A 17,316-nucleotide genomic window follows, 5' to 3' on the forward strand; every position below is an offset into this window, starting at 1 on the left:
CTGCTTTTCGGAGCGCTGGGCCCCTCTATGAGTTCGTTTTTGATTTCCACAGTGGCTCCAATCATCTCGCTGTTGGTTGTGGATAGGACGGACCGAGGATGATCCTGGTGTCTTGGCTTGGTGAACGGCAATCCGAGGCGCTGTTTAGCGGGCCGGGGAAGGAAAGGTGGCCTGTCAGAAAGTTCCCACGGCTGGCTGACACCTACAACGTTGTACAACCCAGCGGCCGTTTTCTGAAAGGCGATCTGCTGGTCTGTTCTCCATGTGGGCGGCGCTCCATCACCTCTCCAATACGACATACGTCTCTGGGTTTGCTCGCCCTTGAGATCCACCTTACTGCTTGCCACAGTGTTCTCAGCGCCCAGCACTGTGCAGCATGGCACCATTTTGGATATTCGCAGACAGTGCCAATCTTTCTTTTCGTTGGGTGGATAACATTGCACCGACCAAGCACTGGTTCCTGGCACCGTATCGTTGCCCCTTTGGTGTTGACTAGGGGGAGGAAGGCTAGTAGGAATTCCCCGTATGGTTGAAGCTTCACTACTAGTACTACTTTCCGTCCGGAAAACTAGGCAAGGGTAGCATCTGAAGGGCCAAATTGTACGATCCACTTCGACCCTGGAGCCGACAACAAGGATTTCAGAGCTTCTCAGGATTCCTCTTACCAGTCGGCCACAACCCCTGGATGGGCCAGTAGCGCTCGCCTTAGCTTCAGTGTATGCGAAGTTCTCCACGCCGCTATTGTCCTCTCCGTCGAAGTCTCCTAATTCGGCTTCATTGCTGCTAAAACGGGACCGGGGAAGCAAGACCACGACACTTGAAGTTGGAGCGTCCTCAACACGTCGATGTTGAAGCATGGCGCGCCGTCTCCCATCGAATTGCTCCTAGATGCCCAGACGCGGCGCGGTTGATCGCCGTCAGACCATTGCCTGGTTGACTGGCTGGACGGCTATCAAAAAGATGCCTTGGGATGTCCTATATTTCAAGTTGCGTCAAATTTTTGACCCGTTTCGTATACATTATTTGTCGATCACCTAGAGGATCATGTGAAATCCAGAGAGAGTTAGACGCCGCCTTGAACCATCCGTTTTGTCTACGCTTCGGGGCAACGTGATGGAAACAGAATAGCGAGTGGATACGATTGCACCGGCTTCCCGGCCGTGCAAACCAAACCCCACTGTTTACCTCCCAGGAATTTGTTACGTCGCCATCGAGGCTAGAAGCCGCAGCAGCAAAACGTCGCAGTCATAGAGAAGGAAGAAGGACACCGGAAATTACTGAAATATATCGCTCGACTGCGCTCCACTCCAACAACTTCCCGGAATGGTTCTTAGCTATGCTTCTGGCGAGCTTAGAGGTGGCACATAGCCGGCTGTCGAGATTAGTGCGACGGCAAAGCCCGTAATGTGTGCCCCCTTGCTTGTCATGCACATTATTGAATGCTGAAGATGGCCATCAAAGAGGCAAGTCGAGTCGGCAAAATAAAGGCAGTCTTAGCCTGGTGAATTGCGATCCGGCTCGGCAAGGCATAACCGGGGTATGAGGCCGCATCCAGAATGTCTGCGTCTCGTCTGCACCGCGTAGCTGATCCGTCGGACCATGTAGTTTTCCACAAGCCGTACCTTCTCACAGCATGGACTAGGTTGCAAGAGGCGAGAGCCAAAGGAGGTCATTGTTCCAGAAAGCTGGGAACTTCCAGGAAGTGGTTGTGCTAATTAGGGTTTGACCTGATTCTGGAGACCTCCTGGAGGCTGCATCATGACGCTCAGATTAGAAGTGGACACTAGTTGGAGGTGTTCCGATAGAGGCCGGAAAAGGAAGATCACCGATAGGTGTGCGGCAAGTCCCACGGTCATCGCGAGACTTGGTTGGGTGCGGGCACAGCTGCCATCCACAGGAAACAGAACAAGGAGGCTCGGATCTACAGCAATCCAGAGAGGATCGACCCTGCAGGTTGCACCAGGTCGAACTGAAGCCCTTGTATCCCTGTCCTCTGTACGAACAACTTCCAGGCTAGCGAGGTTTCTCGCCGCGGCGATACTCCATTGGCACTCCAAGTTTGCTTTGCCGGAGTGGACATGGGAAATCACCCATACGAATGGCGTCCATCCGTTCCGGCCTCGATCGTCAGGATCTCGTCGGTCATCAGACCGGGATCTGAGGACTATCAAGGTGGGATTCCAGGTCACGCCAGGCTGATCGCCAAACTCCGGGCGAAAAGCCTGTGCACACCATTATTGTAGAGTGCTGCTGATCGTCTGAGTCGGATTGACACACTCGCTATTCTTAATGAGGAGAAACCCTGAGAATGGCGCCGTAATTGCCACCGCAGTCACCACTAGTACACCGTGGTATGGAAGGATATTTCTCCGTGATATTCGAGCTACGACAGTCCAGAACCGTTCGCGGACAGGACAGTCAAGGCGACTGTCAACCGAAGGCTGAATTTCTGCTACCATTTGCTGGTTGGAGATTGAGCCCCGAGAGGCCCAAACGACAGGGTCCGACTGCTTTGGTCATCAGTCCAGAACGAGCCGGTCGGCTGTTGCCACATCCCATGATGCGTCAAGGCCCTGGTTAACGGTCCACTATCATTCGATACCGACCTTTACGTCAAGACTCTAGCTACCTTTTGCCGGACGTCAAGACTGCTGTCTGGTGGCTTGGCGAGCAATACTGGCACGTCAATAGCCGTCTCCTACAGCGATGGATACTCTGTGGGATAAATAAGCTTCAAGTTGCTTGGTCTCGAAACAGGGCAGCATGTCGAATTGTCCCAGCTGCGAGCCGAATTCCAGCCTCAGTTGCCAGGATGGCTGCCGTCTCGGGGCTATTCTTGTCTTGCAAAACCTTGAATGGGAGACCGTGGAGAAAAGACTTCCCCCCTTCTTTGCGATAGAGTTTACCCTATGCCAAAGGCAGTGAATCGGAAAGTCATACAGAATATGGGATTTTCTGTCGTCCCTGTTCGATTGGAACCATGATTCCTTCATTTGCCGAAGGCCTGGGTAAAGTTGCCGAGCTTAGAAGCCTTCTCGACCAAGCCGTTGTGGTGGTAAGATGTGAAGGTCCCTGTTGCATCGCAGATCCAAGCCGAACACCGCGGCGTGTTTTCTGGCGAGCGGCATGGTCTGCCGAAATACCATATCGGTCGGACGACAGCAGAGATGACGCCAGTATCACATGTATTGCATTGTTGCCTAGGTATGCATTGAGTGGCTGATCTTGCCCGATTAGCGTGTGGTCTGGAGGTCTGGAAAGAACACCGATTTTGTTTGTGTCCAACTCGCTTTTGTGGCGGGAGGATGGTCTTCTCCACGATGAAAAAAAGTCTGGATCCAAGGGAGCTCGATCCTAGACAGCGGTGGTCAGATGGTGTTTATGGTTCCTTTTGGTTCCACCTCTGCATGATCTGCTCGACAGCAACAGTGAGCCCTTCCATTTCTTCCTCTGGAGTGGTACCAGCGAAGTTCATGCTACATCCCACATAAACCGGTTGTCTCATTTTCCGGGCGAGGATCTTGGCCATTCGAGTTGCGTAGTCGATGCTAGAGCCTGATGTGGACAGAGCAGTGCTGATTACACTGCGGTCGTTCCTCATCTGGCCAGCATTAGTATCTCGGTTCTCCCGGAGTCAAGATGGCCTGGTAGGGAAGCAAGCACATACATCAGGCATCGCATACACGAAGCTTCCCAACGGCGGCACCGAGCCCTCTGGCTCGCCGATATCCGTAGTCGTCAGGTGTACCATTGTACAGTTCCCATAACAGGTCAAATGAGCATGGAAATTTAGATGTGGATGCTTTGGAAGGGGAAAAGAGATGTGGACAGGTTCGAAGGAGGGTTCCATTTTTTCGGTAATCTTGATCACGCCAGACCATACAGATGGGCCGAATGTACACTGGACAAATCGACACTGGCAATCACGACCACTGTTCGCTATTGAAAATGTACAACACGACAGTTTAACTCAAGCAGTTCAAGTTGCAGAAGCAGATCTTTCGGCAACGAACTTCCAGTTGAAGGTCACCGCTGGCACGAGAATGGGAAGCCTCAGCCGCTGCTTTAGTGATAACGTGACGCTCTTTGTACATTATAGAGGGCGGCAACATTTTTGGTCCGGATTTGGATGAGTCCGCTGCCTCGGCAAAGCTACTCCATGTGGCAGCTTACTAACGAGCTGGTTGCTCACTGATCAGGCGTCAACGTCGTTGCTTGTGTTGAATTGTCCGTCTCATCCGTGCGCTCTCTGGTTGTTTTCTTCGCCCGCATCGAACACATCTTGAGTTCCAACTCACAACTCTCCGTCCACTTCGGGCGATGACAATATGTCCCAGCCCATCGAACATGCCTACGAGGAGGAGCCGCCGGCGTTACCCTTCAGAACAGGAGGCCGGCTATCCCGGACGCAAGAACACGTGATATTCTACTTCATGGGCATCTCTTCGTTGGGCCTGGAGATCGCGGCGGCATGTTTAGGATCCCTCTATGGAGCACAGAGCCATTACTTCATTGCGACTGTCACGCCGTTTCTGGCATTACATTGGTAAGTTGTAGTCCTTTGAGAAACAGTCAAACATGACTGTCTAACCTCGCTTCCAATCGCAGGATGGCTTTCTTCCAGAACAGCTGGCTGATGGCGACCGCTGAACGCAGCGCCATTGCAGATCGGATTGATTATCTGAATCTCGCATGCCGATTTGAGCGCCTTTGTGTTGTGAGTGGAGATCGGAACCACCTTGAGGTGTCTTTTCCTTCGCTGACTTTCCTTTCCCACTGCAGCCCACTGCCATCACCGGCATGGTAACCTGGGCGGTTGCGTATCGGTTTTGCTTCAAAGCTTCGAGCCAAGCGTATTGGATCATCTGGCTCGTGGTATGGATTGTTGACACAGTTGCCTGCATCATGAATGTATACAACAACATCAGCTGGGAGAGCGACTTGCTGTACCAAATTGCTCCCCACTACCCACAGGGGAATTTCTGGCTGGGCGTCCTGGGCATTCGCTCCATATGCCGGGCCCCGTACAGCGAGGATGAGAAAGCAGGGATAGAAATGCAGCGGCCAGCGAATGGTAGCGGGTGATTTGGGACGATTGAATTGGCGAGCTACAGGGCAACGAGTTTTGATAATATTTAATTGCATGATGTTTCACGGCATTGAATCTCTGCATTTTTGACAAGTCCTGCTGCAAAGCACACAATACCTTTCCTTGTCCTCCCCGCATGGGGCAAGCAAACAGTAAACTGATCCACGAGGCTGAGTCCGTCTGAGTGATGCGTCCATAGGTATTTACAATGGTTGTATATGCTGGTCTTGGCATTGTAGTCAGATTCGATTTCAATCACCACCTCGCCATCACCAACACTCGAACACAATCCTTCTCGTTGGTAAAACGCGGCCAAAGGTTTGTAGTGACAGTTGCTGCTTTACATACCGCCTGTCCGCTCTAAATACTAGTTCAGCACGCCGGCATCAACGGTGTTATTTTCTGCGGTCGGAGCTCATCCCGTATTCCCACACAGCCGTTCTGGACAGATACACACATATATATATACTCCTGGTCCAAAGACGAAGCCTAGCACCGAAAAGCCAGAGTCGGTCCTACTCGCGCCCTCAATATGAATGAAGATGAAGCTGGTGGCAGCGCCGGCTCGGCAGCAGACCGCAACCCACTGTTCGAGGATGGCGGTCCCCTGGCGGATCCTCTTGAGAGACGGGCCATCTTTGCAGCCCTGGACTCTTTCCGGTGAGTTCACAGTTGATTCTTTTCAGTGAAGAGGAGGAGCTGCAGTAACTGTCTGCTCCATTATGGCGGCCCGGTCCATCACCACTCTCTCGAGAAACAAGAGAGCCTGAAAGGGATAGCAGCCCTACCTGTACGCTATTGGCCATGGCTGCTGTTCGTCACGATACACTGTATATTGTTATTACCAAACCAAAAAGACCTCGTTGCTGCCTGTCCATACTTGCCTGTCTGTCTCTGCTTTTCTCCCTATCCACAAATCCTCAGGAACTCATATCCCTCACCCCTTTCAGCCTATATCTTTCACCTTTGCTACCCTTTTGAGTCGCGTCATCTTTTTATCCTTCCACTCACTTAGATCCCAGCCTTACGCACACTCCAAAACTGACGACTGAGCTGACCCCAGCTGAATGTTTCCGCGATCCAGCCAATACCGCAAAACCACGCACTACAACACGACCCACCGCCGACGGCAGAACTTATATGCCCTCCCATCGACACAATGGCAAATGCTAGCTGCACCGCCAATCTCGCTTCTGGACACCCTGAGCGCCGTCGACGACGCGATCGACTGCAATGCCGACCTAGCAGATGCGATTTACGAAGTTGGTCTTGCATCGTTCGGACTATCAGACGACGAAGAAACTCCATCTTCAACACCAACCAAACAACACAATCCAGGCTGGAACTGGCACGGAAAAGCCAAACCGAACGACATTTCCAAAGCCCAATCGACCATCCGGCAATTCTACCGAGACTGGACCGCTCAAGGGTTCGCGCTCGAAGTGCAGCCATTGCTGAACACAATTCTGGCAGATTTGGAAATGTATCTTCCTATCAGACCGAAACCCAGACCTGATGTTGACACCACCGCCACGGAGTCCCATGACCACAATCGCAATCACAATAGCAACTCCGACGACTTTTCTTCTCCATCTCTCCTCCTCCCTGGCGCCGGACTAGGCCGCATTCTATTCGAATTATGTCTACACGGCTACTCGGCCACGGGCAACGAAATCTCATACCATCAATTGCTCGCCAGCAATTTCATTCTCAACTGTACTCGCCACGCCGACCAGTTTGCGATATACCCGTTTGCGCACAGTTTTACAAATGTTGTGAGTCGGGATCATCAGTTGAAGCGGTTTACTGTTCCGGACGTGCATCCTGCCACTGCGATGGCGGAGCGAGCCCGAGCGCAAAGCGCGAGGGCTGAGCACAGTGCGAGGGACGAGCAATCCCCAACCAAATCCCAAACAGTCATTGGCGAGCGTCAGCAATCCCTATCCCAATCCCAATCCCAAACCGACACTGAAGTCCCAATACCAGTAGGTGAAATGAACATGACAGCCGGCGACTTTGTCCTCTCCTACTCCGGTCCCGACACCGCCAACACATTCGACGGCGTCGTCAGCGTCTTCTTCATCGACACTGCCCCGAATCTAATTCGATATATTGAGACCGTGAAAAACTTCTTGAAACAGGGCGGGTATTGGATCAATATAGGGCCACTATTGTGGCATTTTGACGATCGAGGACCAGCAACATCACAATCGAAATCGACGTCTTCGATTTCGGGACGAAAAGGTGCCGGCGATGCCACCACCAGCAATGACAGTGATGACGACGACGACGACGACGACGACGGGGAGGAAATCCCAACCCCTAGCGACGGCAAAGACAGTAAAGATTACCAAGATAAAGGTATCGCCGAGCCAGGGTCGTTCGAACTCTCCGTCGACGAAGTGTTGCATCTTGTGTCGACGTTGGGCTTTGAGATGCAAAGGCATGAAATCATCACCACTTCGACCACCTCCACTTCCACTTCTACTTCCAGTCCCGCTTACGGCCACAGTCACGGTTCCGGTCTAGGATACATGCAAGACCCCGAAAGTCTGCTCCAGAACCGCTACCGCTGTAGCCACTGGGTAGCCAGGAAGTTGTGACCCTAAGCCATCGAGCTGCGCCGTCGGGGCAATTGATTACATGGGATCCTGCATTCTTCTATGCACACATATATACTACAGAACTCAAAGTCTTCGAGTTCCAGCCCAGTCGTCCTAATGGGTCTAGGTACAAGAATAAAACGGAAAAGGAGAAAATTCATTCCAGCGGCTCTTATCCTATCTGCACTAAACTACTCTTGGAGACGTATCGGTAACTGCAATGGTACTACTAGTAATTCATTTCAAGTTGGTATCTGCACGCTACCGCCCTGACATTCCCTCTCCCTTTAGTCTTCAAGTTGTCCATCTCATGCTCGCGCCTGAACGGGTCTCCTCCGTCCAGCAAGAAGTGTCCCCTAAGTTGCTCACGTTTGTTTCTCATTGCATCAAATCACAACCTTGACGACCCTAAACCGATATGCCGGGCAGGGGTTTTCCAGACATGACATCATCCATCCGTTCCTTCTGTCTGCTTGCTGGCCTCGTCACACGATAGGGTCGATCGGACGGTGGCCCAGCCCTCCTGCAGATTGAGTCACCTTAGACAGGTCAGTCTTGGGCCTCGAACTTGTCCATCCTTTCGTGATTGTTCATTGTGTCAAGAGGGTATAACTTCGGTCAACATATAGCGAGCCTTCTTCAAGTTTGCTTCCCCCTTGAATCAATAGCGTCAACGGTGGTCATTGCCGGTGCGTCTGCTTCATGTATTCCCCTCCTGCGTCCTGGACGGGATCTCCGGGTGTCGACTGTGCGCTGTTCAATGTTTGACGACGGCGCAGGGTAGATTACAGTTGTCCAAAGTCCAAGAATAATAGATATTCCTCCTTCCACGAGTCGCGGGCCTTCCTCTCGGGCATATTAGAGCAGCTTTTCCCCGAATCTGTTCCGACCTCTCAGAAATTTCGCACGAGGTCTTCATCTGAATCTCGCCGTGCATCTTCCCATAACCTCGCCCTGGCAGACCAACTCGGCATTGAATTCGGACCCGTCCAGAGTCAGGTAGATGTCAAAGTAGACACGATAAAATGTCCCTTGTGGAGTGTCCATCCGTTCAAAATCCTTCTCCAGATTTTTCCTTGACAGGTCGGAAGTGAGGGTGACAACTTCCATGATCCGGGGATCTTTGGTATATTCAGGGCTGAAAACGAATGGTCAGCGAAACTCTTGACACCACATCTACTGCTGTAAACTTACCAAACATCCTCATCACAAGCGTAGAGAATATCCTCATACATCAGAGTTGCCCCTGGAGCAACTTGCCGGAAAAACGACACTTTGACAGGCTCACCAATCTTGACTCTTTCACCCTTTTGCACAAATATCTGTCGAGTGTATTTACACCGATCTTTGCCATCCAAACTGGGGACACGGTATTGTTCTGGGTGATAACCTTCCTTGAACGGCTGTAATGTCGCCATGAGATAATGTCTTCGAGCCACGCGCGACGTGATGACTCTCTCCGTGATACCTGCTGTGACGGCACCTTTGACAATGGCAGCAACCGAGTCCATAGGTCTGACCACCTTGGATTGGAACTGTGGAGGAACATGCAATTTGATCTGCTGGAATAGGTATTCCGAAGCACCAAAGCCACCCACCACCAGGACATTCTGTAATGATCGGTTCTGTGCCTGAATGGCGATGATCTGGTTGCGGACGAGTTCGAGAATGCGATTGACGACAGGCTCAAAGCACTGCAGGATTTCTTCGTTGGTGAAGGTCATGTAGCCTTCCTCGATGCCGGCTTCTGGGAACTCGGCCTCGATGCCAACATCCACTGCCCATTTCTGACCGTTATTGCGGAAATCGGCCTTTATTCTGTTTTCGAAGTCCATGATACACTTGGCGTATACTCGGCCGGCCGTCTTGGAGCCGTCCGGCAGCTTCATTTTCCGAATTTTGGCGCGCAGAATGTTGGAGAAGTTGCGATTGAGAGCAGTACTGCCGCAAGAATCACCACTGCCAGCTGTGCACTCGGCGACTGTAAAAGGGCTTTCTTCCTCAACTTCATAAGCGATCAAGTCGACTGTACCGCCACCACAATCAACGATGAGCACAGCATCATGGATCTTGAGGTTGAGCAGGCCGGTTTTGGAGCAGAACATGGCGGCGGCCTCCGGTTCCGTCACAAGGGTGAGCCGGTTGTCGTTCTCGTCTCGGATGAACCCTGCTTGAATGGCCGCGGCTCTGGTGGCAGCTTTCCCAGCATCGTTCCAGATGGCCGGTACGGTCAAGAAATATCGAATATTGCGCTCCTCTCGGTTGAAGACTTCACCCAAGGTTTTCTGCAACTGCACACGCATGGCTTGCCGTAACTTGAACAAGTAATCAGCGGCGACATCGATCTCGGATTTCCCCGGGGGCAGCGGAGGAAGGTTAATAGGGTCAATGTAGGTATTGCCGGAAAGCATCAGCTGTAGTTTGAACCATTCCACCTTCTGTACACCTGGTTTGGGGTAGCCGGTAGGAGCCAGTGCGTCAGCAATATCTGGACCCCAGCCGACGACTTTTTGATATTGATCATAGTACAAAACAGTGGGAATCTATCATCAGCATCATTAGCACCGTTGTGAGGGCCACTGTGCCATCTCGCTACACGTACCTTTTGCTTGGTCTGATTGCCCGCGCCTGGCCATTCAGTTATGATATCCTCCTTGGCTTCCGTGTTCGTCGCAAATGCAAAGGCCACACCCGAGAATGTTGTCCCCTATGAACAGATCAGTTCTGTGTTCGTACAACTTGGGATAAGGTCAAATCTTACAAAATCGATCCCCACGATCAGCTGAGCCTTGTTGTTCCTCCCCGCGCCTTCCACTTCGGCTGGACGAGCGGGACCAAACTGGTTTTGCATTTGTGGCATGGCAGGTTGAGGGGGCACTTGGCCATAGGCACCACCATATCCGGGCGGTTGAGGCGGACCTAGCTGAGGAGCACCAGGCACGTATGGTTGCCTCGTGTCGATGGGTGGGGGATGGTGCGCCATCTGGGGTTGGCCAGGTGGCATGGGAGATTGAGGGCGACCTTGGACATTGTTGTAGGTATAACTAGGGGGTCGGCCGGGAATGCCTGGCTGATTCATCGGAGGCAGGCTCGTCTGAGACGAATTCGGCGGCGGAGGAGTGCCGGTGGTGGAGGTGGAACCGTTGGGCGACGCGACCGAGTTGGGCTGGATGTTGGCACTGCTCTTGCGTTTGGAACCGAAGCCTAAACTCTTGAGACGAGAGCTCATGACATCGACGATGGCGCAGGACCGCGACGGAGAGGAAGGGGAAATGAACAACTGGAAGGGTATATTCGTCCCAGCCGGTGGGAATCGTGGCTGAGGGAAGGAGGTCAGGTCAGGCGAACGTGTATGAGGTTCGAGGTGCGAGTAGGTCAGGACAGGGTTAGGTCAGGCAAACCCCCCGTTTGTCAGAAAGCAAAGGGCGGAAGCGCGTGCGGTGCGGCGAGGGAATGCGGCAGTTACTGTAGATGATTCGAGTTGCCTGAATGCTTGAACGCTCAGAAGGGCAAACGGGGTTCAAAGTTCTGACAGCAGTTTGTTTGCGATCCCTGCTGAAGGTTGTTGCTGTTGTATGGTTCGCAAAGAGGAGCGCAGTTTGTGAGAGGGAAGGCTTTAATCAGGTACTATTTCGGGGATTCAAGTTGCGGTGCAGTTCCAGTGCCAGTGTCAGGCGTCAACTTGAAGTTGCCAGTCAGTGCCACTGGGCTGAACACTGGAGCCCTTTAGTACTGTATGTGGGTATGGAGAACTCCTCGTGGATAGCCCGTCAGGCTAGGGTCTTAGAGGCCTGACTAGGGGTCCCTTAATGGTCAAGGGCTGCCGCCTTGGGGCGAACAAAGACAACAAGAAGCCAAATAGACGAGCTAGTAACATTGACGAGGTAATACCAAGGCGCGGATATGGTCATGGTGTGCAGTGGCCATGGAATGCTCTCACAAATACCTACCTACTGTTGAACATCGCATGTGGCGCTGGAGACAGGCTCGCGCAAACTGAATGATTTGGGCATTTGTAAGAGCTGAAGGACCCTTTCATGCCAGGGAGATATGGTGGCGGCCAATCTCAAGGTCGCACGGTGGAATGATGACCGGAAGTGTCGCAGTTGAGCCGTCAGCCTCAGGCATGGGACCAGGCCGGGGAGCCAGAGTTGGCTAAGACTTGGGGCCAAAGCGACGCTGGCAAACACCAGACACTGGCAGTGCTAACAAAGAACACTGTCTCTCTTGTCGTCTGCATTCGGTATCTGTTGTCGATCCTGAGACAGGTGTTTCCGCCGCGTGCGTTTCTTTCAGAGATTATTCAGTGCAATGCTTGCCTAGGTACCCTACTGTGCAAGTATGATAGAGGTGCGCCCTGACACTGCAGCTCAGCCCCGCGCCCTAGTATACACGCCTACAGTACTGTATTTACAGGCTCCTTCAGCATTCGGCTGCCCATCTCTTGACCTAGTTACGTATAAGCACACTTTCAGCCCAAATCACCCAGAAAGACAAAAAGCCACTGGCCCTGGAATCTCGGGCCAGCATCATCTCCCACGTGCAGAACACAAGTGCAATCCATAGCATTTCATTACCACTAACTGCCGTTCTGGTTTTGACCTAAGGACCCTGCTAGCAACCCTGGATTTTCTAAGGCTGACAGGAGGGCGGGAATCATGAAACCTGGTTGGACCAATATTCCAGCCGACCAGCAGTAGTCGGTCCCTGACCGGGTGATTTTCCCCATCCATGCTCCTACTCGCTGTTGGACATTTGCGCAGTCCCAGTCGTGGCAAACTTGAAACACAGGATCCATACTATCTTAATAATTGTAGGTACATACGAAGCGAGCGAGCGCCATTGCCTTATTACAAAGGTGGCAGAAGCGTTGGTCCAAACGGAAAAATCACCGCGAGTTCATATTCTCATTCCATGAATCTTGTAGTACATACTTATCAAACCAAACTTGTGCGGCGCTACAGTTCATCTCTCCTACTCGAACTGGCACTGGCGCTGGCACTCTTGGCTGGAGAGGATGATGAAGTAGACTCACTTCCGCCAGCGGTGCTAATAGTTGAAGAGAAGGAAGAGCTTTTCGTCTTGCTTTTGTTCGACTTGCTCTTCGCCGCCTTCTTGCCGCCCTTGACCTTTCGAGGAGGTTCCTGCATCTTGATTGTCTTCATGATCATCTCCGACACAACCTTCTGCAGCTCCTGGCCTCGCTTCTCGAGGTCGGCCACTAGAAAGGCGGGTTCCTCGTGGGGCTGGAGTTTGTCTTGAAGCGCCAGCTTCTCGTCAAGCCAGGCTCGCACTGTCTCGTGTTTTGCCTTCAACAGAGATAGATCATCCAGAGTATATTCGTATGGTCTGACCGTCTCTGTTTCGGCGGCCGTCGGTTCGGCATCTGCTTCTTCATCTGCTGCCGCCGACGCTGTGCTGCTGTAAGGATCTTCTTCGAGATCATCGTCCACATCCGCCGCGGATGAAGATGAGCTGGGGCTGGAGGTGGCGCTTAATGCCACCGACGAGGCCACGGAGCTCGCACTGGATGCTGCACTCTCGGCTGCTTTTTGGATGCTGCCTTCAACCATCTTGATCATCGAGTTGAGGCTTTCCAGTCCATCCTGGAGAGCCTTGATTGCATCGGGCCGTCTGGAAGCCTCCTCGCGACGCTTCAACACGGGATCCACCAACTTCCGAAGGTCTTTCAATTTCCTCTGGAAATCCTCCAGTGTGGCATCTGCTCCCTTCTCATCAAGCCACTCAGAAATACCAGCAAGCTGCTGTTCCAATTCTTTCTGTGCCTTCTCGCCCGAGGCAGCAATGAACGATTCGTCTTCGAGGTAGTCACGGGTGCGATAGGTGAACGCTTCCAATGTGTTCAAGGCCTCGGCACGGAGCGCAGCGTTACGGTCTGAATTATCAAACTGGGTAAGTCGCTGGCGTATTTGTGGTAGAGATTTGACAGGCGGTATGTTGCGGCCGAGGGGCTTCGATTTGACGGCCAGAGGGATGGAGACGACAGAGGGAGTGGCCTGTGCAGGCTTGGCCGAGTCGCTTGCTGATGAAGCTGATGGTTTGGGAGATGGCGACGCCGATGAGATTGTAGATCCCGAACTTGTTGAATCAGACACAGGGAGTGGAGTCTCCGATGCTATGCCCTCCTCAGTCGTGTCCTCCTCTTGTAACACCTGCTGCTCATCGCCCTTCTTGCCACCAAAGCCAAATAGCCCCTTGACGTTGTCCATCACGCCTCCGGATTTACTACCGTTGGTTTCGCAGCTAACAGACCCTGAAACAATTTCTGGCAGGGCATCCAAAGGCCTCAGCTGAACATTGAAGACAGTACTGATATTGGCAGCTCCACAACCATATTTCTCCTTGAGCTCCGTCACAGACTTTGTAATATTGGTTGCAGCCACCTCGGCAATAGGGACATCCCTGTCGTAAACCGTCTGAAGGAAATCGAGCTTGAGATCCTGCAGCGTTTTGATGGGCACTTGCTTCTCGGTTCCCACCTGAGAGGCTGGAGTGAACACTTTCTGCGTCCTGTCCTTCTTCTCGGCGGTCCACTTCAGGCTGAAAGGAAAGCCGGAGATGTCTGTTCCTCGGATATCCTTCACCCTGAAACTTGTGCTCAGAGAAGCAGCTTTGAAAGCCGCACCCATGACAGCGGCTTCATCAGCGTTCACATTTGCTTTGAGCTTTGCAGCCCCACCAGCAACTTTTTCGAGCTGTTTCTGCACAAAGGGCGTCCTGATAACTCCTCCATGCAGAATAATGGAGTCAAGGTCACTGAGCTCGAGGCCAGCGGATTGGAGAGCTGCAGAGAGTGGCTTTCCGACACGTGCAGCATGGTCGGCCGCGAGCTCTTCGAACTTGTCTCGAGTCAGGCTGTATTTGAAAGTGATATCCTCGTTGTATATTCCCTCGAGTGTAGCTCCCGAAACGGCGTTTGCGCTCAGAAGTTGTCGAATACGCTCGGCTTCCTTCCATATCCTAGCCATAGCCTTACCATGACTCCGAAGTTGAGACTTGTCCAGTCCCAGCTTCTTGACCTGGGGGGCCTCGAGAAATTGATTGACAATATCTTCGACAATCACATCGTTAAGTGAGTCTCCTCCTAATGTGGCGTCATATCCAGTGCCAACCACGATAACTTCCTGAATGGTCTGATTGCGTTTGCCGTAGCCCTTGACCGTCCTTCCTTGGCATTTCAAAAGAGTGGCTGTGGTCGAGCCTGCGCCCATATCGTAGACTAGATGGTATTCAGGCTTTCCGCCTTCGGAGACACTGTCAAATGCGTGGAGGGTAGCATAATTGAGACCGACAGCGAGTCCATCGCTGACGAGACCCAGTACCCGTAGGCCGGCCATATCTGCAGCTAACTCGAGCGCTCTCTTCTCCTCAGCCGTAAAGAAAGCAGGATAAGTGATGACCACATCAGTGACATAGGTTCCCTTGGGCACCATCGTCTCGGCATTGTTGCGGATATTCTTCAATTCCATCGCCAGCAGCTCCTCCACCATAAAGACTTCCTCTTTCTTGCCAAAACTCTGGCTCTTGAAACCAACAGTATTTCCCACATCCTTGTCTGCATCCGACCTAGGCATCGGTACAACGTTAAGCCCCGGGTGTCGCGTCTTGTAGGTCTCTACTGCAGCGGAGGAAATGTCCACTCCCAAGAGTGTCTTCAGATTCGGATAGACATCCGCCGGAAACCTGGCGGACAGAGCGACCGCATCTCCGCCATACAGTCGTTCGGGGTATGTTTGGGCGGCGTTACTCTGCAACCTTGACGGCTTGAATGCAATAGTCGCGGCCTCTTTTCTCTTGGAATCTTTGGACAGCACGATTTCGATGGGAGCCCCGGGTTTGGCAATGGCCGCCTTGATATATTCTGTGCCGAAATCGATGCCGAGGACTGCGGACGCGGCTTGTGCGCTTGTAGCTAGCAGGAGGAGGAAGAGGAGAGGTAAAAATGTGATCGATGAGATCTTCCGCCTTCCGGGAGGTGCCATATTGAGAGCGAAATGGAATTTGGAGGCACGAGGTAAATAGTAGGTTAGGATACAGTCATGTAGGGAGATGTTGAGAACATCGTACGTGCAAAATGCGAAGCGGTACTCGTGAGGGTACTTGAAGAGAATCGAGCAGAAGACTGAGCCAAGTCAATTAAGGGGAGTTGTTGATCTGTTGTCATCTATAAACTTCTTGGTATGGCGCGTTTGTGAACAACTGTCCAGACTTGAGTCCCCACGGACTATGGAGACAGGCATGTTCAACTGCCAGTGCAGTTTGAAGTTTGTCAGACTCCGGCTGGCGGGCCACACTTGCGCCACACTGCAATTGCACTCGCCACAGACACCAGCCAAGCGAATGCCATGGATTTGGGCGGCTTGGACTCGCCCACCGGCACTGGCACTGGCACTGCACTGCAGTACACCGCAAAGAACCGCACCACAACCTGAAAAGCCAAGGCACACGAAGTTGGGTATGTACTGGTACCCAAGTACTTTTACCACTGTACGGAGATCTCAAGCGGTCAGCAACGTCAAAGAAATCTGAACATATAGAAATTGGAATATTTTTAGAACTTTTTTTTGGATTTGTATCTTCACCGTAGCCAGTCCAAAGACTGCCATTGCTACCACGCCAACTACATACTAAGACTATATACAATTCAGTCGATAGTAGCTGATATGTTCGCACAATCTGGTGACTTGCACGCCTCCTGAGAAGCCGGGTATCTCTCCTCCCCATTCATCCCCAGACCCCGTCTATCGACTTCAATTAGTGATAGATACCAAAAATGTTGCAGTGCAATTTTCCACATGGTACTAGTATGTCGTAAGGAACGTAACGCTTCGGCATGCGTTGGATTAAACAGCCGAGCAAATCATAACAGTTCATAATAGGCTGTAAAATCTCGACGTGTCCGCCGAGTTCAAGAATCGAAAGGTTTTGAGACGCTCATTATCAGCCTCTTGGCTGTGTTCAATAGCAAACAATTTATGCCAGGGCAACCAAGGCAACGAGACCACCGAGGAGAGCCACGGCAGGCTTGTTGTTGGTAGCAGCGCCAGTGTAGGTGGCAACTGGGGCAGAGGTGGTGGCGGCAACAGGAGTGTAGCTGCTGATGACGGCGGTCGTGGAGGCAGGAGCCGAAGTAGCCGGAGCCGGGGCAGACGAAGTCCAGTCGTTCCAGACCTTGGAGGACTCAACAGGCGCCGGGGAGGCGGGAGCAGAGGAAGCAGGAGCTGGGGCAGAGGAGGCAGGAGCCGACGAGGCCGGGGCCGGAGCGGATGAAGTCCAGTCGTTCCAGACCTTGCTCTTCGACTCGACAGGAGCCGGAGCAACGGAGGTGGCAGTGGTTGGTGCCGGGGCCGGAGCAGAAGAAGTCCAGTCGTTCCACACCTTGCTCTTCGACTCAACGGGAGCAGGAGCGGGAGCAGTAGACTTGGTTGGTGCTGGAGCAGGAGCAGAAGAAGTCCAGTCGTTCCAAACCTTGGTCTCGGTGGTCTTCTCGGTCACTGGCTGAGTCTCGGTGGTGGTGGTCCAGTCACCCCAGACCTTGGTCTCAGTGGTCTTCTGGGACTCAGGAGCAGTGGAGGTCCAGTCACCCCAAACCTCGGTCTTGGT

At 52.5% G+C, this 17,316-nt stretch overlaps 6 protein-coding genes across 6 annotated transcripts in view; 2 read left to right on the plus strand and 4 right to left on the minus strand.

Moving 5' to 3' along the window:
* Positions 1 to 3: 3 nt before the first annotated feature.
* On the minus strand, positions 4 to 3,976 carry HMPREF1120_02455 (uncharacterized protein). Its single transcript, XM_009156498.1, has 2 exons — positions 3,668 to 3,976; positions 4 to 3,601 (listed from the first exon to the last, which is right to left on the minus strand). Exons 1-2 carry the CDS (start codon positions 3,848 to 3,850, stop codon positions 3,380 to 3,382), a joined length of 405 nt encoding a protein of 134 aa, XP_009154746.1. The 5' UTR covers positions 3,851 to 3,976; the 3' UTR covers positions 4 to 3,379.
* A 352-nt stretch (positions 3,977 to 4,328) lies between these two features.
* HMPREF1120_02456 (uncharacterized protein) lies at positions 4,329 to 5,085 on the plus strand (the record flags this gene model as incomplete). Its single annotated transcript, XM_009156499.1, has 3 exons — positions 4,329 to 4,546; positions 4,609 to 4,717; positions 4,783 to 5,085. The coding sequence occupies 3 exons, from the start codon at positions 4,329 to 4,331 to the stop codon at positions 5,083 to 5,085; spliced, it is 630 nt and encodes a 209-aa protein (XP_009154747.1).
* A 1,071-nt stretch (positions 5,086 to 6,156) lies between these two features.
* On the plus strand, positions 6,157 to 7,692 carry HMPREF1120_02457 (uncharacterized protein; the record flags this gene model as incomplete). Its single annotated transcript, XM_009156500.1, has 1 exon — positions 6,157 to 7,692. One exon carries the CDS (start codon positions 6,157 to 6,159, stop codon positions 7,690 to 7,692), a length of 1,536 nt encoding a protein of 511 aa, XP_009154748.1.
* A 141-nt stretch (positions 7,693 to 7,833) lies between these two features.
* On the minus strand, positions 7,834 to 11,699 carry HMPREF1120_02458 (uncharacterized protein). Its single transcript, XM_009156501.1, has 4 exons — positions 10,454 to 11,699; positions 10,295 to 10,399; positions 8,887 to 10,235; positions 7,834 to 8,830 (listed from the first exon to the last, which is right to left on the minus strand). The coding sequence occupies exons 1-4, from the start codon at positions 10,919 to 10,921 to the stop codon at positions 8,608 to 8,610; spliced, it is 2,145 nt and encodes a 714-aa protein (XP_009154749.1). The 5' UTR covers positions 10,922 to 11,699; the 3' UTR covers positions 7,834 to 8,607.
* A 760-nt stretch (positions 11,700 to 12,459) lies between these two features.
* Positions 12,460 to 16,224, minus strand: HMPREF1120_02459 (hypoxia up-regulated 1). Its single transcript, XM_009156502.1, has one exon. It carries the CDS (start codon positions 15,693 to 15,695, stop codon positions 12,651 to 12,653), a length of 3,045 nt encoding a protein of 1,014 aa, XP_009154750.1. The 5' UTR covers positions 15,696 to 16,224; the 3' UTR covers positions 12,460 to 12,650.
* Positions 16,225 to 16,253: 29 nt separating this feature from the next.
* HMPREF1120_02460 (uncharacterized protein) overlaps positions 16,254 to 17,316 on the minus strand; it is a 2,525-nt gene continuing 1,462 nt past the window's right edge. Inside the window, exons 2-3 of the mRNA XM_009156503.1 lie at positions 17,002 to 17,265; positions 16,254 to 16,884 (exon numbers count right to left, since the gene is read on the minus strand). Coding sequence (XP_009154751.1) covers positions 16,687 to 16,884; positions 17,002 to 17,265 — 462 coding nt within the window. The 3' untranslated portion in view covers positions 16,254 to 16,686. The remainder of the gene's footprint in view (positions 16,885 to 17,001; positions 17,266 to 17,316) is intronic.

Source organism: Exophiala dermatitidis (assembly GCF_000230625.1).
Source record: "Exophiala dermatitidis NIH/UT8656 unplaced genomic scaffold supercont1.2, whole genome shotgun sequence".
Taxonomy (NCBI): Eukaryota; Fungi; Ascomycota; class Eurotiomycetes; order Chaetothyriales; family Herpotrichiellaceae; genus Exophiala; species Exophiala dermatitidis.